The 24,941-nt window shown below is 40.8% G+C and overlaps 2 protein-coding genes across 3 annotated transcripts; both read left to right on the top strand.

The window, feature by feature from the left end:
* The first annotated feature begins 4,095 nt into the window (after positions 1-4,095).
* Positions 4,096-6,921, top strand: LOC104441037 (epoxide hydrolase A). Its single transcript, XM_010054038.3, has 5 exons — positions 4,096-4,224; positions 4,537-4,751; positions 5,462-5,632; positions 5,727-5,962; positions 6,527-6,921. Exons 1-5 carry the CDS (start codon positions 4,155-4,157, stop codon positions 6,771-6,773), a joined length of 939 nt encoding a protein of 312 aa, XP_010052340.2. The 5' UTR covers positions 4,096-4,154; the 3' UTR covers positions 6,774-6,921.
* A 5,170-nt stretch (positions 6,922-12,091) lies between these two features.
* On the top strand, positions 12,092-24,924 carry LOC104441031 (AB hydrolase superfamily protein YfhM). Of its 2 annotated transcripts, none has more exons than XM_039311565.1 (5): positions 12,092-13,016; positions 13,329-13,543; positions 23,444-23,614; positions 23,706-23,941; positions 24,528-24,924. In XM_039311565.1, exons 1-5 carry the CDS (start codon positions 12,947-12,949, stop codon positions 24,772-24,774), a joined length of 939 nt encoding a protein of 312 aa, XP_039167499.1. In that variant the 5' UTR covers positions 12,092-12,946; the 3' UTR covers positions 24,775-24,924. The 2 variants fall into 2 exon arrangements, with proteins under 2 accessions (XP_039167499.1, XP_010052334.1); XM_010054032.3 differs by lacking the exons at positions 12,092-13,016; positions 13,329-13,543 and adding exons at positions 22,108-22,205; positions 22,509-22,723.
* Positions 24,925-24,941: the final 17 nt, after the last annotated feature.

Raw genomic sequence — 24,941 nt, 5'->3', positions numbered from 1 at the left:
CTGACAAATTCCCCTTCCACTCGAGAAAAAACCATGAAGCTCGCCATTTAAGGAGATGGAGAACATGGGTAACCAGATACAAGCCATGATACGGTTAATAAACACACCGGGGAAGCCGAAAGCTTTAAGGGTTAGTTCAATGAAAGTCCAATCCACCGAGTCATAGGCTTTACAAAAATCAACCTTAACGATGCATTTAGGCCGGTACAGTTCATGATGGAAATCACAGAATAATTCTTGAGCTAGGAGGATATTATCGCTAATCCTTCTGCCTTTAACAAAAGCGTTTTGGGGAGGGCTAATGATGGAAGGAAGAACCGAAGCTAACTTGTTAGCAAGAATCTTGGTAATGCATTTATATATAGTGTTGCAACAGGCTATGGGGCGAAAGTCATTCACTGTCGAGGCATTCTGGATCTTAGGAACCAAGGTGATGATAGTGGCATTAATCTCTCGAAGGAGGTGGCCCGAATTGAAGAAATCCCGAACTGCCAAAATCACCGAAGGACCAACTATGTCTCACGACCGCTTAAAGAAATCTGCGTTGAATCCATCCGGGCCAAGGGCTTTACCATTTGCAAGGGAGAACATGGTTTCCCGAATCTCCTCATCCGTAATAGGCCGAGAGAGGCTAAGGAATTGAATATCATTGATAGTATGATTCAAATGAGCACGGATATCCTCAGTTGAAGGCTTCACAGCATGGGGGGGGGAAGCCGCCAGAAGGTTACGAAAATGGGCGATAAAGAGCTGCTGAACTTGGGAAGGGTCGGTAATATGGAGATCTCCATCAACAATTGATAATATTCTATTCCGAAGGTGGCTCCGCTTAACCGAGTGATGGAAATACTTCGTGTTTCGGTCGCCTTCTTTAAGCTAGCGCACTCTAGACTTTTGTCTGAAGAATGACTCTTCTTGGATGCAAAGATCCGAGAAAGCAAGCAGGCGTTCCTTCTCTGTATCAGCTAAAGACTGGTTGAGCAAGTATAATTGGATTGCATTTTGGGCAATCAACAGCAAACTTCTAGCTGCCTTTGTACGAGTTGAGATATCCGAGTAGGTTGTCCTGTTTAGGACTTTAAGTCTGTACTTAAGAGCACGCAATTTGCAGCAGAGCATATGCATGGGCGAGCCAACGAAGGAAGAATCCCATACCTGTGTTACCAGCTCAAAGAAGGTCGGATGGGCCATCCAAAAGTTGAAAAACTTAAAAGACTTATGATTGTTTGGAGTAGGAAGGATCCTAACAACCATCGGGGAATGGTCCGACACACCCGACGCCAAGAAGGAGGCCTCAGAATAAGAGAAAGTGGAATTCCAAGCTAAGTTAACAACAACCCTATCGATCTTCCTTTGTTTACGATTAGGTCCAAAGGAGGCTGCCTAAGTAAAGCGATTACCAATAAACCTGAGATCATCCAAGCGAGCTTGAATGAGACAATTGCCAAAATCTTCAAAGGCTGGAATCCAATAGTTTGATCTATCTGCCCTTCAAAGGCATTCCAGATAGCATTGAAGTCTCCCGCAACGATCCAAGGCTCATTTGGGTATATAAGGCTGTAGTGATTCAACTCAACCCACAACGGTCTTCTCAAAACAAGGGAGTGTTCCGCATAAACCACCGATAAATAGAAGGAAGTGACATTAGTAATATAACTCAAGCGGCCATGAATGGCCTGAGAGGAGCAGTCAGACATAACAAAAATGGCATAGGCAGGGTTCCAACCCACCCAAACTCTACCTCTAGCTGAATGCACATAATTGGAGCACCAATTCCAACTAGGAAGCAAGGCAGCAGAGACAGCATGAAAAATACTAGGCAAGATCTTTGTCTCCAAGATACCAATACAGCAAATGTTATTGGTTCTCACAAAATTCATAATTTCGGCCTGTTTAAGGGGGGTGCCGAGACCCCTAATATTCCAAACACCAAAAAACATAGGACCCAAAAAGGTGAGGAAGTTACCTTTTCTTGCCACCTCGTTTTTTGCCGAGGGTGGCACCAGTTTAGGATTCAAAGGGAAACTCGCTTCAGCTGACGCAAATTGAAGATTTCCTTTCTGTCTCACAAGGGCTGCAAGGGTCGGTTCAGGGGAAAGTTGGGGAGAGTCAGGCTCTGCAGGGATGGACGGAGCAACCGCATCGGGAGAATCCGATTCACTTCCACTAGAACTGATCTCATCTGGGACTTCATCACTCAAGGAGGAGGCGGGATCCACCACAAAATCGCTTGGTGCTCTAATAATACCGACTTGGGATGGCTCACGGGATGAACCAAGGATGGTTTCAAAGGAGGGGGGTATCATCATTCCTTATCTTTAGAGGAGCAATTACCTTAGGAACAGGCTCGACCAGAATCGCATCTTGAGATTGCTTGCCATGAGAGGGAGGGACAATATTACAAACCAGCGGATCCTCACGAATGGCAGGATTTTTAAAGCTTCTTTTACCCCGGACTTCATTAGCAGGCTGTGGACCAGGCCTTCTAGCGGCTGTATTACCAGCTTTAGGAGAGACCGAAATAGCAGGATCAGCACATCGATGACCAAAACAAACACAAGTGGGGCAAAGAGAAGGAACCCATTCATAATAAACAACCACAGAGCGGGGCTCATCGTTTAAAGTGAATTCAATCACTTCAGGAAGAGTGCTCGAAGCATCAATCTCCACACATATACAGGCAAAAGCCACGACAGTCTTCTTCAGTTAGACTATCCACATAGAGAGGCTTACCTAGAGCACTAGCAAGAGCACTAATACCTGAGGCTGACCAGAGAGAGACCGGAACATTCCTGAGTCGGATCCAAATAGGGATTGAACTATGGCTGGCCTTCTTGAGTTCCATCGTTGAATACCATTGCTGGAAGACCAAGGAATCTTGGAAACCATAATCGGTCCTCCTTCAAGAACCTTATGCCTATAGGCACGATCCGGTATATGGAAGAACTAATAACCAAGATCAGCGGGTATTACTTCAGCTAGATGGTGACCCCAAGCAAAGTTGAGAGCATTCTTTGTCATATCAAGGGGGAGTTTCTTCCCAATATAATGGCTAACAAGGCATTCCTCCCATTTTGGGTGAGCAACTTGCATAATCTCCTTAGAGATTTGCACAACAATTTTATTATCAATAACAGCCATTGGAATATAGGATAAGCTGTATCCTTTAGTAGTCAACCGAGTAACCGCCGCCCAAGAGCGCGCACGTGGGGGGGCACTGAGGAGCTTCTATAGAAGGGGCCTTGTTGAGTGATAACAACCTTACTAGAAGTAGAAGTCAATCCTTGGTGAACAACAGGGCGCTGAGCTTGAGGATGACGATAAGAAGGCACCGGAGTACCATTGGTGGCTACACCTTTATTCTTTCCACTTGGAGCCATGGAGGTGGAGGGGATCGAACCACCAGGTTGAGAGAAAGGAAGCCCACCAAGCTGAAATCGAGCTTTCCTTGCTCTGCTTCGACCTTTGCTTCGCGATTGGCCTCTCTGGCCCCGAGCATCCCTCAATGCAGAAGATTGATGGCCAGGAGGGATGCGAGAAGAAAGGGGAGGAACGGAGGCTTCCTTCGTAGCCTCAAGAAGAGACTTACCCAGGATTCCATCCGGGATCGAGGAGGAGGACGCCATTACAGCAGGCGCAAACCAGAACCCAAAAACCTAATCACACAGCTCACGAAATCCGAAAGAGGAGGCCATACCAGGCGAAATCCTTCGGTGGAGATGTAGATCGGGTCTGGGCGGGGTTCGTCTCCAAAAACGAGCACCAACGGTTGGCTAAGTTGGTTGGAGCCAACAACAACCGCTTCCGGCGTACTGTAGCGTGCGAAACTAGCTAGAGAGCAAAGAGATGAACAGTACCCGAGAGGTTCCTTCTAATTTTCTTTAACTAAATAAAATTCGAAACCTTGGTATGGTCAAAACTCAATAAAACAATATAAGTGATAAAACAGATTATATTAATATCTATAAGCAATAAATTCCAAATATATTTTAATATGTATAAGCACTAAAGTCCAAACCTAACGTGAAATGTTTATGACTTTCGGACATTGAAGAACCAAAAGAGCATCTTCGACTGTACTTCTCCTCCACCTGTAGCTGAAACTGTAAAACTCCAACTGTCTCTCTGTCTCTGTCTCTGTCTCTCTCTGTGAAATGGAACAGTTTCAACACAAATTCATTGAAGTCCAAGGCCTCAAGCTCCACGTTGCCGAGATCGGGTCTGGTAAGTTCACTCTGCTCAAACTTCCCCCATCTCATTTATACACGGCGCACCTGTTAAAACCCTTTTCCCAGGCATAATCAAGCTACCCCTTTTATCTTAAAAGTCTTTAAGTAATTTGGTTCTTGAAATCTCCAAGACTATCAACCACGCATGAAGATTTTTAAATGTTCACATGTATAAAAAACCACGCCATCCTATGGTAATCTTGACAATTTTTCTATGGGTTGACCATATATTTTTAGGAGTTCCAACTACAGTGCCTGATTACTGGATTTATGAGTGAGTTCTTGGCTTTGTGAATTGCGTTTTTAGGTCCCAATGTAGTCATGTTCTTGCACGGATTTCCGGAGATATGGTACTCATGGCGGCACCAGATGGTGGCCATGGCGAGAGCGGGGTTTCGCGTGCTAGCGCCTGATTTCAGAGGCTACGGGTTGTCTGATCCACCGCCTGAACTTGAAAAGGCCTCCTTCGGTGACCTTATTAAGGATCTTGGTGCATTGCTTGATGCCCTAGGCATTGATAAGGTGATTATTCTATATTTTCCCAATTTTCTTTGCTATGCGTGGTTGCTGAGAAAATGGACATAATTTAGAAGGGATAGAAAGAACCAATCCCAGTTCACAAGGAGAAAATTCTTGTGCTCTTTTTGTTTGATAATGCTGATGTGGTAGAAAGAATAACACACAAAGTTTGAAATACCTTGGGCCACGTCTTGTGGCTCTCGGTGTAAGTCTCACCTGATCTCTCAAGAGGTTGGTACTTCATGGATTATGGTTTACCCACCTAAGGTGGGTCTTGTTCTCACAAAAATGAAAGAAGATTCTTTTCGAGTGTGGTTGTTTTCAATACTTATTCACCTTGCGTATTCCTTCAAGATAAGTTTTAGTGAACAAAGCCTTCATAGAGACTGTCTATCAGATGCGGTAATAAGTTCTATAGCAGGGGTTCACTGGGAACTCACACAGAATCTGTCGTTTTGGTTATGAAAAGAGAAAACCTCCAATAGCTCGTTGAGCACAAATAGAATATGGGACAAATTTGAAGCCTCATCTACTCTGCACATAGACGCATAATTTGACCTTCAGAGTAACCTGATGAAGTTGCTCCTTCTAGTTTAATCAGTCCTGACATTCACTGTAGAAGTTTTGCTGCTGTTACTTTGCACAAGGGGTTCTGTGGTTATGTAATTAGAGTAAAGCCTTCTTTTAACAAGGTTTGGGCATTGTCAATGCAGGTGTTTCTTGTAGCTAAAGACTTCGGAGTTTTTCCTGCTTACATGTTTTCCCTCCTCCACCAAGAGAGGGTCCAAGGAGTAGTGACCCTAGGATTTCCACACCGCTCTCCTAGTCATCCCATCAAATATCATGAGCATCTCCCTGAAGGCTTTTACATTTCAAGATGGCGGGTATGCTGCCTCTGTAACTCGTTCTCAAGACTGTTACATGGGAAAGTGACAATCACCTGCTTTCAATTTGATATCTTAGAACTCTCTATGTTAGGAACCTGGACGGGCAGAGGCTGATTTTGGGTGCCTTGATGCTAAAACAGTTGTACGCAATATTTACATACTCTTTTCAAGAAGTGAAATACCAATAGCTGCAGAGAACCAGGAGATTATGGATATAGTCGATCCATCTACCCCTCTTCCCTCTTGGTTTACAGAATTAGATCTTGAAGAATACAGTTCTCTGTACCAGAAATCAGGGGTTCGCACTGCATTGCAAATTCCGTACAGGTAAATGGTCTCATGCTCTATGCTTGGTAGCATAGAGTGCCTGCCAATGATACCCATACTGCTTCACTAACAAATTTATAGCTCTATTGGTGATCAGAAACTACGCTAATGACAATTGATCTGAGATGGAATATGCAAGCACTGCCTATGGCTCTAGGGCATCATATTATGTCTGTCACGTGATAAGATCAGCCCCACATGGTTATGTACTGTAATTATTGATGTTAACCGAGTAAATGGAAAGGGGGAACCTTCTGATAGTTTTTGTGCTGTGTACTCACCATGGAGCTTCAGTCCTTTGTCATTGCCTTTGCAAAAGATGAAAGTAGACTATTCTGATATGATACTAGTCAGCGTCCAATGTTAACATACTGAGATTCTCCACCTCTTCATATTGAGTGAGGGGTTTCTATTCATTGCTCTTCTAGAATAAGGAGGCAAAACTAATTGATCTCCCAACGGAGATTGCGAGAGTGAACAAGCTAAGATTGCTGTTTATATGGACCTCAGACAGTCCTGCATCCTGCAAGTAAATTATGTTTAACAATTTGGCTGATATTGTAGGTCGTCTAAGGAGGACCTGGGAATAACTGATTTTATCATTAAAGTTCCATCACTGTTGGTCATGGGAGGGAAGGATTATGTGCTCAAATTTCCAGGCATTGAAGAGTACATCAGGAGCGAAAAGGTCAAAGAATTTGTTCCCCAGCTAGAGATTGTATTTTCACCAGAGGGAACACATTTTATCCAGGAGCAATCCCCCAATGAGGTGAATCAGCTGATTCTTGATTTTCTTAAGAAGCACATTTGATAAACACTAGCTGAAGGCTAGCAGTGGTCAACATTTGCCATTAAAGAGATGTTTAAGAATCGAATTGTGTATAATGTGTATGTCCCTCAAGAGGTCCTTTGTAAGAAAAAAATACTTCTCAATAATCATGTACCACATTGCCATTCGCTTCTTGGTGTCATTCAAGTGAATCATTCGCCACTATGAAGAAGCTGCATATGTCAAAGTGAAGAAAACTCTGGGAGAACAGATCTGCAGGATTGTGTTTGGGACATAGAGGGATTACATGAGTGCTTATGCGAACAAAAATCTCACTGTTTACTGCTTAAGATGGTAAGTAAAAGAAGGATGTGAGGCGACAACAATTTTATGAACAGCTATAATAGTTTCTGTGACGACTTTTTTGTTCCCCAACAAAGAGAAAAACTATCCAGGGTGTTTGAGATTCACTGTTGCGGTCTGCATCTTAAATTTTGCAGTTGTTAAGTTACTGAACAAGTTACTAGGGTAACTGGATACTCTTGGACGCAACCTGCATCAACAATCTTGCCAGCAAAGTATGCCATTTCTGACCTTCGATCCTTTCTGCAACGGCTCAGATGTAACAGCCAACAGGACTCCCTAAGAGATGGGGGAGTTGAAGAGTGAAACAAAATCATCCCAAAACAAGTATTTAAAAAACAATTCCTACAAAAATCTGCGAGAATTGATGCTATATTAAGCCACCGCAATCGATATCTTATCTGTTTATAAACGTCTCAACCTCTGCTTCATCGGAACATTATCGCTATTTGCCCAGATATACAAAATCAACGCCCCTACCTAATAATATAGACACTGGCCACTGAAGGAGGCAGGGGACAAATGGGGAGAGAGAGTAGGAGAGACCCACGAAAGAAATTGACATGATTCCAAAGTCCCTTCTAAGTGAATGATCATCTCATCCACCATCCTTGCAGGCCAATAGGGAAAAGATTATACTCCATCTTCAGCTAGGGGTCACGTAAGTGATCTTGACAGGAACTCAACTCATCTGACAGCTCGGGGCCGTGGACAATATTTTGGAGGATGAAGGCATCGCGTGTTTTTTTTTTTTTTTTTGGTTTGGAAAAGGCTCCTTTCATTCCTTCAAATAAAACCCGATCGCAGGGCAAACGGATCTATGTACATCGGGTCCACAAAAGATGAGGAGGATTAGAGAGCTGATTACATGGAACAACTTCGGTTTAATGGGCTTTTACGATCCAATCTAGTACTCAGTTGGCCTCTCTTAGACAATTGATTACTTGAATATCTTGATATTGGCCCGACAGAGCTTTGCAACAAGTGATGAGAGGATGAACATCCTACAATGGCTTATCGCAATCTGTGAGGCAGCTTATCGAAGACAAGCTATCAAATTCCAAAGTTAAGCATAGTTCAATTCGTGTACGAAAGTACTTCAGAGTTTCCAAAGGGTTTCGATCTGCACAATCGAGGTAGCTCTTACGATTTTGCAATCTTCCCATAGCAGTCTCGGCATACACACGGTAGAGAGCTGGCGGTGGAAGGCGTCCCACTTAACTCTCCTGAAATTTGGTACAAACCAGGCACTGTGTTTGCTCCTCGTTTAATCATGGAAAAGTGTCAAAAAGTTCAAAACCTTTTACATTAATGCCAATTTAGTCCTAAACCTTCTCACTTAATGTCAATTAAATCATTTTTGACTAATTTTGGTCGAATTTTGCAGATTCAGCACCGATCGGTTGATGTGGATAATTTTCAATAATATTTTGATATTTTTGAATTTTTTATTTTCTTTTCCTTTTTCTTTTATTTATTTATTTATTTTTCTTTATCCTCCTCTTTCCTCTAGCCAATTGCTGGACCTTAGCAACTAGCTAGAGGTGATGGCCAGCGAGGCTTGACCCTCGCTAGATCTAGCAAGGGTGAGCCTCACCAACTTAGCGTGAGGTTGCCCTTGCAACCTAGGTAGCCTCGAGCTAGCCTCGCCAGAGGCTAGGCAAGGCCTATCAGGCGACGAGGGCTCGAGCCTCGCCAGTGGCTAGTGGTCGACAAGGCTCACCAAAGGCTAACAAGGTTGGCCAAGGTCGACCTCTTGGTTGTTGCCTCTAGCTAGTCGCTAAGGTCCAGCGAATTGGCTAGAGGAAGGCTAGAAGAAGGAAAAAAAGGAAAATAAAAAAAAAAAATAAAAAGGAAAATAAAAAAAAATTCAAAATTTTATTAAAATATTATTAAAAGTTGTCAATGTAGCACCAATTGTGCATGTCGGCCGATCGGTGCCTAGTTAGCAAAATCCGGCCAAAATTAGCTTGGAGGATTGAATTAGCACCAAATCAAAAGGTTTATGATTAAATTGACATTAATAAAAGGTTTAAAACTAAATTAGCACAATTATAAAAGATTTAAGACTTTTTTAACAATTTTCCTTTAACCATGTGTTTTTTTCTTGCCAGGGAAATTTTCAATAAGCCCCATGAAATGGGGTCGTTCTTTCAAAAGAGTCTATGAAGTATTGTTTGTTTCACCCTGGAATGACAGGGGTGAAACAAAATTGTCTTTTTCACCCCTGGCTTTCCGACAGCGCATCTTTACTGGCTTGCGAGCATGCGTGTTTTAGGAGTCACTTTTCGCGCCAATGCCAGGGGCATTTTTGTCCTAAATTTTCTGAGCAAAAACCAAATTTCACAATTTTGGTTCTGAAATCTCTCAAAATCGAGTAATTGAAACCTCAATTCCCAAATCCTCAAATTTCCCAATTAAGAGTGCAGCTGATCCTTCCTTCGTCTAGTGATAAGGCGATTGTTGCTTATTAAAGCAACATGTAAACAAGGTGTGGAAAACGTCGAATATCATATCGATGGCAATGATGGTACAAAAGTTCTTGCCTTGTTTAATAAGATTTGCTTTGTATTCTTTCTCCTTTTGTGCAAATCGATACATTTGAGTTGTATTTTCTAATTGAATTTGTTGCCATTGTGGTTCCTAGGTGCTGGTCATAGTCCCTCTTTTGCAATTTGTTATTGGTTTTGTTTTGTTTGTTCTAGTGTATATTTGTCGTATATTGCATAGAAATATATTGATGTTATTTTTGCTTCCATTTTGCACCAAGGTGAGGGATGTGAAGAAGCAAACTAGTCCATATCTAATAACAGGGATGCTTAGGGTTTTGAAGAATGATGGTTTGCCACTTCATGACTCTTACAAAGAAATGTCAAAAGATAAAACTGTCAATGATGATGGTCAATGTAGAGAGACAGGGAGGTCGGAAGCAGCAACAAGTATATAGATATCTTATATGATAATGTGGATTTCTTGAATACAAAATGAGTATATACATCCTAAGTCCTATGGCAAAGTTGATAAAGAGAATCTCCTCTTCAAGTTAGGGATGTGCTTAAGTAATGTTAAAGAGTTTAGAGAGGTCATTGGGAACTATGCCATAAAAAATGAGGATATGTGAGGTTCATTAAGATAGAACCGGGTGATGGTAGTGTATTATGAGAACTATGATTGACTCATTTATGCTTTCAAAGTACAGAGCATACTTAATGAGTTAAAACCTTCAACTCTGTACATACATGTAATAGAGCTCTATATGTATGTTCCTCAAGTAAACACTAATGGTTAGCAAGCAAATACTGTGATAGGTTGAGGAATATTCCTACATGACCAAGTGCTTCAATGAAGGAAATAATGGAGTCTGAGAATGTTTGGAAACTGTCAAGGATAATGGTCTATAGAGTTAGGGCTAGAGTGATGAGTATGATCATAAGGGAGGAGGAGCAATTTCGGATGCTTATGAGTTATTACAAAACACTTCTTGATACTAACTCAAGAGCTGCATGGGTAATCAACACTAAACAATATCAAGTTCAATTCAAGTTTAGAGGAGTCTACATATATTTTAACTCATTAAGGAAGGGTTTTCTAAAAGGATGTAGGCACCTTATGGGGTTCAACGGTTGCCATTTGTCATCAAGATATGAGGGTATACTTCTAGTAGCTACAAGCGTAGATGACAAAAATCATATGTATTTCTTTCTATGAGCAGTTGTAGGACAATAAATTTTTAAGACATGACATTGGTTTATTAATATAATTGTAGAAGATTCGAAGATAACAAATCCTGAAAGTGTAGAGTTGTGGATTTTCTTGTATGACAAGCATAAGGGATTGGTGCAAGTATTAGCAAATCTAATGCTTGAAGCGAAACATAGATTTTTCTTGAGGCATACTTCAGGTTGCATCCTAGAGGAGTGGAATTTAAGAAGTTGCTTTTGAAGGCTGCCATGGTAGCTAGGATGCTTAATCTTGAGTTGGTGATGGAAGAGCTAAAGATAGTTGATGAGAAAGATTTATGATCAGTTGTTCTGCAAGACTTTAGTTTAGTGCAATGGTGCAAGTCTCACTTCTAAGCAAGCTCAAAATGTGGCACTTTCTTGGACAATTTGTGTGAAAGCTTCTGCAAAAACATCATTGATGCCAAGGTTAAGGACAAGCCTATCATCACAATGCTTGGAGTTATACAAATGTAGCTTATAAAGAGAATTTGTAAGCAAAGGGGTAGAAGGCTAAGAGTGCATTTGGCAACTTGCTGAACAGTAAAAATTTCTATTTTTTTTATTCCAGAGAGTAAATTTAAAACATAAATCCGTTTGACAAACTTTTTGTTCCTAACAACAAATTTGTTCCCAGAAATAGATTTGGAGTAAAATCAAAAAGTAAAAAAGAAAACTAATTTTTTGTTCTCAGGAACAATTATAAAATCAAGCCAATCATTTTTTTTCTCTCTCTTCTCTTCTTTTTTTCTCGTTCTTCTTCCTTCTCTCGTTCTTCTTCCATTGCTACCATGGCCGCCGTCGTCATCCACCGTTGTTGATCACTAATGACTGATTGGGCAAGATCCAACGACCTCGCTGAGACTTGCCCAAGCCTCCCCCAACCACTTGCGAAACTCGCTTGGTCGAGTGAGGCTCGGTTGACGAGGCGCAGCCTTGCCAAGGGTCAACGACGCTTCGACAAGGTCGCCGGTCCACGCTTGGCTGGTCGCCAATCATCCTAGGGCCAGCGATCGGCCAAAGCTTGAAAAAGAAGAAGGAAAGAAGGGGGAAAAAAAAAAAAAAAAAAAGAGAGGAAAAAGTGATAAAATTATAAAAAGAAAATTAAAAGAAAATGATTTGGAGTAGAAATTTTGAGGATGGTGCTAAATGCAATTCTATTCCGGGAATAGAAATTTTAGAAAGTTATCGAACGCATTAAAATATTTAGAAATTATTTTCGAGAGTAGAATAAACAAGAATAATTTCTTATAAAAAATTATTTCCAAAAATAAAATGGTTACCAAACGTGCCTTAACTAAACAACAATGATTTGTCCTAGAATCAAAGAGATATTGGGGCTTCAAAAATAAAGAATTCAGCACCATATATTCCCAGCTGGAATGGGTGAGCAAGTATCTAATCACTTTTTTCTTACTAGCGGCATTTGACAATTGCCGACTATGTCCAAAGTACACCAGCACAGAAACTCAGTTCTGTGTCTTGGCTCACGCAATGCGGGCGATATACAAATCGAAGTGTCTAAAATGCTACTTCAAGTAAGAATTCTTGCCCCCGGACAATATGTTAGTCCTAGGAATCAGTGCATTGCTCCAACCATTCAAAGTTGCTGGATTACATGATTATTAATCGTTCTTTTTTGGCATCCTTAACAATAGGTCTTTGAAGAAATCGATTTAAACATACAAACAATATTGTGAATTGTAAAACACTCAGTTTGTATTCAATATTGTAGTAATTTCATTGCAATTTTCATATATTTCTTATAATGATTGAGAGAGACTAATCGAGATTGTAAAGGAGCGAAGTAAGTGACTCAAAGACTTATAATCGTAGTCATGTTTTCGAATTTTTGACAAGCAATTAAAAAAGGGGAAATTCGTCAATAAAGATAAGATATAATACATTTGATACCTAGTTATAGTCAAGACTTCATAGAACATTACACATGACAAAATAGTATATATTAATATGTATAAGTACTAAAATCCAAATTTAGTGCCAAATGTTTCTGACTTTATGACATAGAAGAACCAGAAGAGCATCTTCGACTGTACGCCTCCTCCCTCCTGGAGCTGAAACCATAAAACTCGAACTCTTTCTCTCTCTCCCCAAAAGATAAAAAATTTAGAAATGGAACAAATTCAACACAAGTTCATTGAAGTCCAAGGCCTCAAGCTACACGTCGCTGAGATCGGCTCTGGTAAGTTCACTCTGCTAAAACTTCCATCGCCTCACTCGTACATGACGCACCTGTTAAAGCCTTTGTTTTAAGCATAGTCAAGCTACCCTTTTATCTGGGCACTTTGAGTTATTGTGTTATCTAAAATGTCCAAGACTACCAAACACACATATTGGAGAGTTTTCAAATGTTTTAATGTATCAAAACGATTCCATCCTCCTGTAATGTTGACAATTCTTTTCTGGTTTGATCATAAATTTTGGTAGTTCCAATTACAGTGCCTGATTACTGGATTTATGAGTGAGTTCTTGGCTTGGTGAATTGTGTTTTTAGGTCCAAATGTAGTCGTGTTCTTGCATGGATTTCCGGAGATATGGTACTCGTGGCGGCACCAGATGGTGGCTGTGGCGGAAGCTGGGTTTCGTGTGCTGGCACCTGATTCCAGAGGCTACGGATTGTCTGATCCGCCGCTTGAACCCGAAAAGGCCTCCTTTGGGGACCTTATCGAGGATCTTGGTGCCTTGCTTGATGCCCTAGGCATTGATAAGGTGATGATTCTAGGATTTTCCCGATTTTCTTTTCTATGCAAGGTTGCCGAGGAAATGCAGATGAATCAGGAGAGATAGAGAGAATTGATATAGTTCGCGACTGGAAAATTCTTGGGCTCTTTTTGTTTGAAAATGCTGATGCGATAGACAGAATAACGCGCAGTCCCTGAATGGCTTGGGCTACTTCTTGTGGATCTTGGTTTAAGACCCACCTGATCACTCAAAGATAGCTGGCACTTCATGGATCTGTGGTTTACCTATCTTTGGTGGGTCTTCTTGTCATAAAAGGAAAACAAGAGTCTTTTTAAGCGTTAGTTGCTTTCAATACTTTTCACCCTGCATATTCCTTCAAGATGAGATCTAGTGAACAAAGCCTTAAAAGAGACTGTCTATCAAATGCAGAATCTGTGGTTGTTTTGGTTATGAAAAGAGAAGCCTCTTATAGTTCCTCAAGCATAGTAATATGTTGGACACATTTGAATCCTCATCTGCTTCACACATATATGCATAATTTGACCTTCAGACTAATTGGACGGAGTTGCTCTTTTTAGTCTAGTCAGTCCTGACATTCCCTATGGAAATTTTGCTGCTATTATTGCATCCGTGAAGAAGTAGTTCTGTGGTTATGTACTAAGTAGTTCAGCCTTCTTCTGACAAGGTTGTTACATTGTCAATACAGGTATTTCTTGTAGCTAAAGACTTCGGAGCTTTTCCCGCTTACTTGTTTTCCCTCCTCCACCAAAAGAGGGTCCAGGGAATCGTGACCTTTAATCTTCCACACCGCTCTCCCACTCATCCCATCAAATATCATGAGCATCTCCCTGAAGGCTTTTACATTTCAAGATGGAAGGTATGCTGCTTTCTGTGAGTCTCATTCCCAAGACCGTTGCATGGAAAAATTATAATCACCTTCTTTCAATTTGATATCTTAGAACTTTCTATTTTAGGAGCCGGGACGGGCAGAAGCTGATTTTGGGCGCCTCGATGCAAAAACAGTTGTGCGCAATATTTACATACTTTTTTCAAGAAATGGACATCCTCGAATTCGTTTCGATAAAGCCGCTTTCCTTTTTCTCTCGAGCCGATCACTCACGAGTCTCTATTCCCAAAAAAATCCCTAAAAGCTACCTAATTGGTTGGATTTGACAAAATCGGAATTTTAATCATGAAATTTAATTCGGTTTTGGGAATCGAATATTCCTTCACAATTTTTTGGACAATCAATTTATCGATAAATTTCAAGAAAAGAAATTATCGGAGAAAAATCGAAGCTTTCTCTTTTCTTTCTTTTTCTCTCTCCCTTTTCTTTCTTTTTCTCTCTATCTTCTCTCTCCTCCCCCTTTTCCCTTCCCCTTCGTGCGACTCCCCACCGCCCACCTTTTCTCTCTCTTCCCTTTGACTAGTCCAAGCTTATCTTCTCTCTTCTCTCTCTCTCTCTCTTTTCTTCCCCTCACGATAGAACCAGCTTTTCTTCTCCTTCTTTCTTCGCGTGCGAACCAGGAGCTTGGAGATCGCAGCTCGCCGAGAACCGCTCGCCGCTCGTCCCGCCGCCGCACCGCTGCCCACGCCCGTGCGCCCGTCGCCGTCCTGCCGTCCGTCGCTCGCTGCCGCTCCTTCCTCCGCACGTCCAGCAAGCGAAAACCAGAAGCCAAACCAGAACCAGCTCGCCCCTCAGCCGTCGCCGCTTGTCCTGCCGCCACCCGCACCCAAGCGCCCGCCGCTCGCCGCCGTCCCGCCGTCTGCGCGCGCCCAGGCCACGCGATCCAGCTCGGCCCAACCCTGTTTCGCCTCTGTTCCGCATCGACCAGCCATCGTCCGGCCACCTCCGGCCACCGCCCAACCTCGCCGGACCACCCCCGCGACCCCCTCGCCCTCCGCCGGCTTCCCCTCGCCGCCCTAGCCGCCGGAGCGGCTCCGTTCAGCCCCGACCACCAAGACCCACGGAGTGGGTTTCAGCAGCTTCGGGCCCGCTTTTGGGCCGTTTCGGGCCCCGGATCCGCGAGTCGCTTTGGGAACAATCGTTCCTCGCGTCGCCGCCGTCGGATTGATCCGATTTGCGCGCGATTTGGTGAGTAATCTCACTAATCTTGGATTAGTTGGCTATTATGCTTTAAGGTTGGTTTAGTTTTAATTAATTGTATTTAGGTTGTTAGATTAGAATAAATTAGCAATTATTAGTTAATTGTGATGTGATTTAAATAAATTGATTGTGCAATTAGCAAGTAGACGTGGTCTACTAATTGTTGGAAGCATCTCGGAAATTTTCCGACCCCTAATCGGGCTTCAATTTGATAAGTCGGGCCTAAATGGAATTTTTGGCATTTAAATATTAATTTTCGAAATTAATTAATTATTTATTTATTTTCCGAAAATTCAACAGTGATGGCCAGTGACCGGAATATTATGCTGATGACCGTGGCAAAGTCCGTTTGTTTAATCGGGCTTTATTTTAAGCTAAATTGAATTTCTTGTATTTAAATATTATTTTTTCGAAATTAATTACTTAATTATTTATTTTCCGGAAATTCAACTTGGATGGCTAGTGGCCGAATTTTTATGCTGATGATCGTGGTGCAGCCCGTTTATTCAATTGGGCTTTAATTTGAGCTAAATTGGATTTATTGCAATTAATTATTAATTTTCGAAATTAATTAATTATTTAGTTATTTTTCGGAAATTAAAGTTGGGTTAGTCGACGACTGAAATTTCGTGGCGATCGTCGTGGTGAAGTCCGTTTATTTAATGGAGCTTTATTTTGTGTTGAATTGAATTATTTGCGAAGGTTGGGAATTATTCTTTAATTGGAAGATCGTTGGTTATTAATTGAAAATAAACCAGCATCGGTTGATAATGCCAAATCTATTTGAGCGGACTACGAAAATGTGGGAGTTATGGAAAGGAAAATATTATATTTTGGCTAAGGCCGCCGTGTGGTCACGCACGATATTTTATCGAGTATTTTTAATACAAAAACTTAGGCCACGACATTATTTGAATTGAGGATTTTAAATGCGCGGTACAATGTCATTGGGCCGTGAGGGATTAATCGTGTGTTGGCTTATAATTGAAGCAAGATGATTATTGGAAGTTGATGTGATGTGTGTTGTGTTGAGGGAAACCAATGGATCATGAGCAGGTAAAGGACTAAGTACTACACAAGTAGAAGACTTCGTGTGAGTTACCTCTAGCGCCTTATACCATTGCTTATTGTAGTTAAGGACTAAGTATTACATGGCGACTTGAGTCGCATGGGAATTACCTCTAGCGCCTTGCTGCATTGTTATGCATAGTGGAGGGCTAAGTGCTACACGATGGAAGATCTCGTGTGAGTCACCTCTAGCGCCTTACCCTATTGCATTTTATAGTGAAGGACTAAGTACTACACGATAGCGAGATTTCGTGTGAGCTACCTCTAGCGCCTTATACTATTGCTTTTGTAGTGAAGGACTAAGGACTACACGATCTTCGTGTGAGTTACCTCTAGCGCCTTATACTACTATTATTTGTGGTCAAGGACTAAGTGCCGCGCGATGACGAGATTTCGTGGCCTTACCTGAGCCTATTTTGAGTGGGAATGTTGAATGGGAATGTTGAGATTAATTATCAAGTGTAGATGAAATCATCGTTATGATTTGATTTGTTTGTCCTGGGTTGAATTAAATTGGCCGGAAGGGTCATTGTTGACATGTAATCGATCGATTGATTATTGTTTTGATTTGATGTTGTGAATTGATTGATCGATTGGAAATGACCGTGAGTGGTCTTGTTGGGGTGTAATCGACTTCGATTTGATCGATGCTTCGATCACGATATGATTGCTTGGGTGCCTATTATGAATTGTACCGAGGGGATCTCCACATGTCTATGCTTGTATAATGGTTTACTAATCGGGCAGAGAACTGCCTGACGTGTCTCATCCCGCTTGGGGAAAAACATTTCCCCGATGAGGAGAAGTCTGGGAAGGAGATCTTGGAGGTGAAACTTGAAGGGAAGGATTTTGAAAGAAGAAGATAATACTTAGATGGGCCTTGAGTTTATGGAGCCTATCTATCATTTTGTGAATAGTTATGAAGTGATTTGTGTTTTGTATAAAAGTTTGGTTATAAATTTCTATGAAAAATATGGCCCGTTTTCTATCCCAACTAGGCTTATATCGCATTATAAAATCGATCTGAGATGGATGTGTGCATGCAGGAGTGACACCAATAGCCACAGAGAACTTATGGATATAGGCCATCTACCCCTCTTCCCTCTTGGTTTAGGGCATCATATGACGTCTGTCATATCATAAGTTCAGCCCCACATGTTTTCTGTACTGTAATTGTTTATGTTTACCGAGTAACTGGAAAAGGTAAACCTTTTCATAGTTTTTGTGCTGTGTACTGACCTCCTCAGAGCTTCGGTCCTTTGTCATCAACTTTGCAAAAGATGAAAGTAGACTACTGTGATATAATACTAGTCAGTGTCTGATTAACATACTGGGACTCTCCATCTTATCATTTTGAGTGTTGTCTCTATTCATCTCTCTTTTTGAATGGAGGCAAAACTAATTGATCTACCGACAGAGATTGTGTGGGTGAATAAGCTATCATTGCTGTTTATACGGACTTCAGACAGTCCTGCACTCTGCAAGTAAATCATGTTTAACAATCTGACTGATAATGCAGGGCACTTAAGGAGGACCTGGGGGTAACGGATTTTATTGTAAAAGTCCCAGCACTCTTGGTCATGGGAGAGAAGGATTATGTGCTCAAGTTTCCTGGCATGGATGAGTACATCAGGAGCGGAAAGGTCAAAGAATTTGTTCCCCAACTAGAGATTGTATATTCACCAGAGGGAACACATTTTATCCAGGAACAATCCCCCGATGAGGTGAATCAACTAATTCTTAATTTTCTTAAGAAGCACATTTAATAAACACTGGCAGAAGGCTGGCAGCAGTCAATTTTTGCAGTTAAAAAGAGATGTTTCACAATCAAATTCTCTGTATGATGTGTATTTACCTAAGAGGTCCTTTGTAAGAACAAAATAATTTCAATAATCATGGACAACATTGCTTTTTGCCCCTTTTTGCTTCTTGATGTCATTCAAGTGAATCATTTGCCACTACTAAGGAGCTGCATGTGTTGAAGTGAAGAAAACACTGGGAAAACAGATCAGCAGGAGGTGTGTCTGGGACATAGAGGGATGGCACGAGTGCCAGTGCGAACTAAAATCTCAATGGCAGAGATTTTCTTCTTATGATGGCAAGTGACAAAGACAAATATGAGGCAATAAAAATCTCATGAGTCACTAGAATAGTTTCCATAACCACTTCTTTTGTTTGCCATCGAAGAGAAAACTAGCCATAGAGTGCTTCACTTTTGGGGAGTTGAGATTCACTGTTGCAGTCCGCACCTTCAGTTTTGCAGTTAATTTACTGAACAAGTTACTAAGGAGACTGGATGCTCTTTGACTCAACCTGCATCAACAATCTTGCCAACAAAATACATCATTTTTGTTCCGAAGACCTCAAGTGCAATGAAGGGCTGGTATGGCAACTAGGGTATGCAATGTTGAGTTGGTAACGGAAGAGCTGAAGGCAGTTGGTGAGAAAGCTTATGACTGGTTGTTCCAAAGGCCTCTAATGCAATGGAGCAAGTCTCATTTCTGAACAAGTTCAAAATGTAACATTTCCGAACAAGTTCAAATTGTAACATTTCCTTGAACATCTAGCATGAAAGTTTCAACAAGAGCATAACTGATGTCAGGATACGGATAAACCTATCATCACAGTACCTAAAGCTATACAAAGGCAACTCATGGAAAGTATTCATAAGCAAATGGATGGGATGACTCATTACATTGTCGTGATCTATCCTAGAATTCAAGAGATTTGGAGCTTCAAGAAAAAGAAAAATTCAGCATATGGATTTCTAGCTGAATTGAGGGAGCAAGTTTCTATTCTCTTTTTTTCTTACTAGCTGCATTGACAGTCAGCAACTACGGTCATAATATACTAGCACAGAACTCTGTTCTGTGTTTTAGGCCCATGCAACACTAGCAATACGCAAACAGAAATGCAACTTCAAGCAAAATTCATGCCCCAGGACAACATGCTAGTGCTAGGATTTAGTGCATTGCTCCAACCATTCAGAATTGCTCAATGTACATGATTTTTAGTTAGTCTTTAGGGGAGAGCCGCTTTCTGTTCCAGCCATGAAGAAGCATCTTCTCAATGTCGTCAAAGACAAGGTTGTCACCTTCAGAGATGTGGAGGACTCCTTTAGAAATAGAAAGCTGCAACGTTCTTGGGATATTGACCCCATTATCTTCTCTTCTAGAGATCTCCGACCGTCTGTTTAGGCTACTTTGGTTGCTTTTGACTAGCGGTTGTTCTTGCCCGTCTGGTGCTCTCTTCTTTTTTGTGTTCTTATTGTAGCCGTTTGGCTTTTTCTCTCAGCTTCCTTCCACTCATAATGAGTTTGTTCATCTTGAGTATAAGTTTTTTTAAGCTATTTTCTGTACAGTTTGGCCTTTCCCCAATATATTGCTTACTTTTACCAAAAAAAAAAAAAAAAAAAAAAAAACAAGTGTTCTTTTGAAATAAATGATTTACATAGTGCGAATTGTTAAACACTCTGATTGAATTTGATATTATAATTCTAAATCTCTATATATTTGGGGTAATGATTGAGAGAGATTGATTCTAAGATATCAACGAGTCAATGACTCATTATCATAATCACTTTTTCAAGTCTGCGATAAGCAATAGAAAAAAAAATTAGAACTTCATCTGTAAAAATAAGATAAAATAAAATTGGAAATCTTCGTATAGTCAAAATTCCGTAGGACATTACAAATGACAAAACAGATTATATTAATATACGTAGAAGAACTAAAGTCAAAATGCGTATTAATATGCATAAGCACCAAAATCCAAATTTGACATGAAATGTTTATGACTTTCGGACATTGAGAACCCAAAAAGCATCTTCAATTGTATATATATATCTCTCCCTCTCTCCCCTCAAAAAATCAATGGAACAGATTCAACACAAGTTGAAGTCGGCTCTAGTAAGTTCACGCTGCTCAAACTTCTATCGCCTCGCCCGTATAGTTAAAGCCTTTTTTAAACTTTATAAAATAATGAAATATCATCAATAAAAAGAAGATAGAATATATTCAAAACCCATGTATAGTCAAAACTCTATAAAACAATTTCAATTTAATTCTAAACATTTCAATTAAATTAATGTAATTAGGAAAATTATCCAAAAAGTTCTAAATATATTGTACTTTTGTAATTTAATTTTTTACTTTTTAATTTTCTCAATTAAGTCATTGATCTTTTCACGTTTTGCCAATTGAGTTGCCCAATCAATTTTGGATGAAAAATTTAATGTGAATAATAACCATTCTACGTGACCTAGCCATTACTGACGTGGACAAATTCTAATAATATATTTTGATTTATATCTTTTTCTTGTCTTTATTTTTTTCTTCTCTTCTTTCTTTGGCCGATCATTGGGCCTTGATGTTTGCCAACAATTGGCTAGAGGAGACGGCTGGCAACGCTAGACCTCATCGTCGCTAGGCGAGGTCGACCTCACTAAGGGAGGGCGAGGCTTAACCTCACTAGTGGTTGACAAGGGTGCTTCACCACCTCGTCCGCCCTGCCCTTTGGTTTGTCATTGAGGCCTGGCGACCGATTAGAGAAAAAAGAAAAAGGAAAAATAAAGAGTTAAATTTTTTTAAAGATATTATAAAATTTTGTCTATGTCAACATCAGTCACGCTAGTTAGGATGGCCAACGTTCATATCATAATTTCTCGTCGAAATTGACCGGATTGATTTAATTGGTAATATTTGAAAAGTTTTAAAACTTAGTTGGCAAAATTGAAAATTTTAGAACTAAATTAACAAAACTACAATAAATGTAAGACTTTTTCAATAATTTCCTCCAATGGAATAAAAAAATTTGTGTAAAAATGAAATCGAATCCTCCCAACCAAGAGTTGTCTAAATTACGAATACGGCGGTTTAGTTATTATAGGTCGCTCCATATGTCGTGACAAGCCAATTTATGAGAAAAATTTTATTTGAAAAAGACCCAGTTATTTTTCTTTTTCTTGTTTTATCTGTTTTCCTTTTTTTCTTTTTTTCTAGCTTTCTCTTTTCTCTTTCTTTTTCCCTCTTTCCTTCCGGATAATAGTCAATTACCCAGGATGTGGAGTTGCTAGATGCAAAAGGAGGACAACGGGTCAAACATGTCTTCCGGTTGGCATTTTAACATAAAATGTTTGACTTTCTAACATGGAAGAACCAAAAGCGCAACCACCGCCTTGGTAGCCGCAATATTTTAGACTCTCTCTCCCTCACAAAAGGAGGAGTTCGAATCCTCTTACGGTCGCTCGAGGTCTTAAGTGGGATGCCGGGATGGCGAGTCATCCTCCTTACGTGTCCCTCAGGTTTACTCGCCGGCTGCCGACTGTACGGGATTTTGGGTCACTAAAAATCAAAAAAGCATCTTCGAGTGTATTCCTCCTCTACCTGAAGCCAAAATTGTAAAACTCCTACTCTCTCTCTCAGCCCGCAAGATCGAAATTTTAGATGGATCAAATTCAACACAAATTCATTGAAGTCAAAGGCCTCAAGCTCCACGTTGCTGAGATCGGCTCTGGTAAGTTCACTCTGCCCAAACTTCCATCGTCTCACTCATACATGGCACACCTGTTAAAGCCTTTTTCCTAAGCATAATCAAGCTACCCTTTTGATCTGAACAGTTTTGAGTTATTGGGTTCTTGAAATGTCCAAGACATTTAACCATGCATGAAGAGTTTTGCATGTTCAAATGTATAAAAAACCACTCTATCCTATGGTAATCTTGACAATTCTTTTATGGGTTGACCATTAATTTTTAGTAGTTCCAAGCCTGATTACTGGATCTGTGAGTGGGTTCTTGGCTTGTGAAATGTGTTTTTAGGTCCAAATGTAGTCGTGTTCTTGCACGGATTTCCGGAGATATGGTACTCATGGCGGCACCAGATGGTGGCCGTGGCGGAAGCTGGGTTTCAAGTGCTAGCGCCGGATTTCAGAGGCTACGGGTTGTCTGATCCGCCGCCTGAACCCGAAAAGGCCTCCTTTGGTGACCTCATTGAGGATCTTGGTGCATTGCTTGATGCCCTAGCCATTGATAAGGTGATGATTTTATGATTTTCCCGATTTTCTTTTCTGTGCGTGGTTGCTGAGGAAATGGAGATGAATCAGGAGGAATAGAGAGAATTGATCACAGTTCATAAGTGGAAACCTGGGCTCTTTTTGTTTGATAATGCTGATGCGGTAGCCAGAATAACACGCAATTCTTGAATAGCTTGGGCTACTTCTTGTGGATCTTGGTGTAAGACCCACCTGATCTCTAAGGGATTAGTTGGTACTTCATGGATCTGTGGTTTACCCTCCTAAGGTGGGTCTTGTTGTCATACAAGGAAAAGAAGTCCTTTTTTGTGTTAGTTCTTTTCAATACGTTTCACCTCACATATTCCCTCAAGATGAGATCTAGGGAACAAAGCCTTAGTGGAGACAGTCTATCAAATGCAGTGGTCAGTTCTGTAGAAGGGTCACTGGCAACTCACGCAGAATCTGTGGTTGTGGTTTGAAAAGAGAAAACTTCTCATAGTTCCTCAAGCAAAGAAATAATGTGGGACACATTTGGAGCCTCATCTGCTTCACAAATGTATGCATAATTTGACCATCAGACTAATCTGATGTAGTTGCTCCTTCTAGTTCAAATAGTCCTGACATTCCCCATAGAAGTTTTGCTACTATTACTGCATCTGTGAACAAGTAGTTCAGTAGTTCTGCGGTTATGTATTAAGAATGAAACTTTCTTTTAACAAGGTTTGGGCTTTGTTGATACAGGTGTTTCTTGTAGCTAAAGACTTCGGAGCTTTTGTTGCTTACTTGTTTTCCCTCCTCCACCAAGAGAGGGTCCAAGGAGTCATGACCCTAGGATTTCCACACCGCTCTCCCAGTCATCTCCTTAAATATCACGAGCATCTCCCTGAAGGCTTTTACATTTCAAGATGGCAGGTATGCTGCCCTGTAACTCGTTCTCAAGACTGCTATGGGAAAGTAACAATCACCTGCTTTCAATTTGATAACTTAGAACTTACTATTTTAGGAACCTGGACGGGCAGAAGCTGATTTTGGACGCCTTGATGCTAAAACAGTTGTGCGCAATATCTACATACTCTTTTCAAGAAGTGAAATACCGATAGCCGCAGAGAACCAGGAGATTATGGATATAGTTGATCCATCTACCCCTCTTCCCTCTTGGTTTACAGAAGGAGATCTTGAAGAATATGGTTCTCTGTACCGGAAATCAGGGTTTCGCACTGCATTGCAAGTTCCGTACAGGTATAGGTCTCCTGCCTATGCTCAATATCGTAGACTGCCTGCTGATGAATCCCATGCTGCTACACTAGCAAGCTTATAGCTCTATTGGTGACCATGATCCCTAGAAACTCAATAAAGCAACTGATCTGAGATAGGGTTATGACAATTGATCTGAGATGCAATATGGAAGTAATGCCCATGTCTCTAGGGCATCATATTATGTGTCTCACGTGATGAGTTCAGCCCCACGTGTTTTCTGTACTGTGATTGTTTATATTTACCAAGTAAATGGAAAAGGTGACTCTTTTGATAAGTTTTGTGCCGTTTACTCACCTCGGAGCTCCGGTCCTTTGTTATCATTTGCAAAAAAACGAAAGTTTACTGTTGTGATATTACATAAGTCTTTCTAATATTAACATACTAAGACACTCCAACTATTCATATTAAGTGGAATTGGGGTCTCTGTTCATCACTCAGGAGGCAACACTAATTGATCTCCCGACAGGAATCACCTGGGCGATTAAGCTATTATTGCTGTTTATACAGACTTCAGATGGCCCTGCATTCTGCAAGTAAATATTGTTTAACAGTCTGGCTGATATTGCAGGTCGATTAAGGAGGACCTGGGAATAACGGATTATATCGTTAAAGTCCCAGCACTCTTGGTCATGGGAGAGAAGGATTATGGGTTCAAATTTGCAGGCGCGGAAGAGTACGTCAGGAGTGGAAAGGTCAAAGAATTTGTTCCCCAGCTAGAGATTGTATTTGCTCCAGAGGGAACACATTTTATCCAGGAGCAATCCCCTGACGTGGTGAATCAGCTAATTCTAGATTTTCTTAAGAAGCACATTTGATAAACACTAGCGGAAGGCTAGCAGTGGTCAATTTTTGCAGTTAAAAAGAGATGTTTAAAAATCAAATTCTCTGTTTAATGTTTATTTCCCTCAAGATATACTTTGCAAGAACAAAATGCTTCTCAATAATCATGTACCAGGTTGCTATTCGCTTCTTGGTGTCATTC

This window comes from Eucalyptus grandis, chromosome 4, assembly GCF_016545825.1.
Source record: "Eucalyptus grandis isolate ANBG69807.140 chromosome 4, ASM1654582v1, whole genome shotgun sequence".
Taxonomy (NCBI): domain Eukaryota; kingdom Viridiplantae; phylum Streptophyta; class Magnoliopsida; order Myrtales; family Myrtaceae; genus Eucalyptus; species Eucalyptus grandis.
Note: the sequence above shows the minus strand (reverse complement) of the source record. Positions and strands in the feature narration are given on the sequence as shown.

Coding starts and splice junctions, on each gene's coding strand:
- LOC104441031 (XM_039311565.1), top strand. CDS start 12,947: ATGGAACAAATTCAACACAAGTTCATTGAAGTCCAAGGCCTCAAGCTA. Junction 13,017..13,328: donor CGTCGCTGAGATCGGCTCTG/GTAAGTTCACTC, acceptor TTGTGTTTTTAG/GTCCAAATGTAGTCGTGTTC. Junction 23,942..24,527: donor GCATTGCAAGTTCCGTACAG/GTATAGGTCTCC, acceptor CTGATATTGCAG/GTCGATTAAGGAGGACCTGG.
- LOC104441037 (XM_010054038.3), top strand. CDS start 4,155: ATGGAACAGTTTCAACACAAATTCATTGAAGTCCAAGGCCTCAAGCTC. Junction 4,225..4,536: donor CGTTGCCGAGATCGGGTCTG/GTAAGTTCACTC, acceptor TTGCGTTTTTAG/GTCCCAATGTAGTCATGTTC. Junction 4,752..5,461: donor ATGCCCTAGGCATTGATAAG/GTGATTATTCTA, acceptor TTGTCAATGCAG/GTGTTTCTTGTAGCTAAAGA.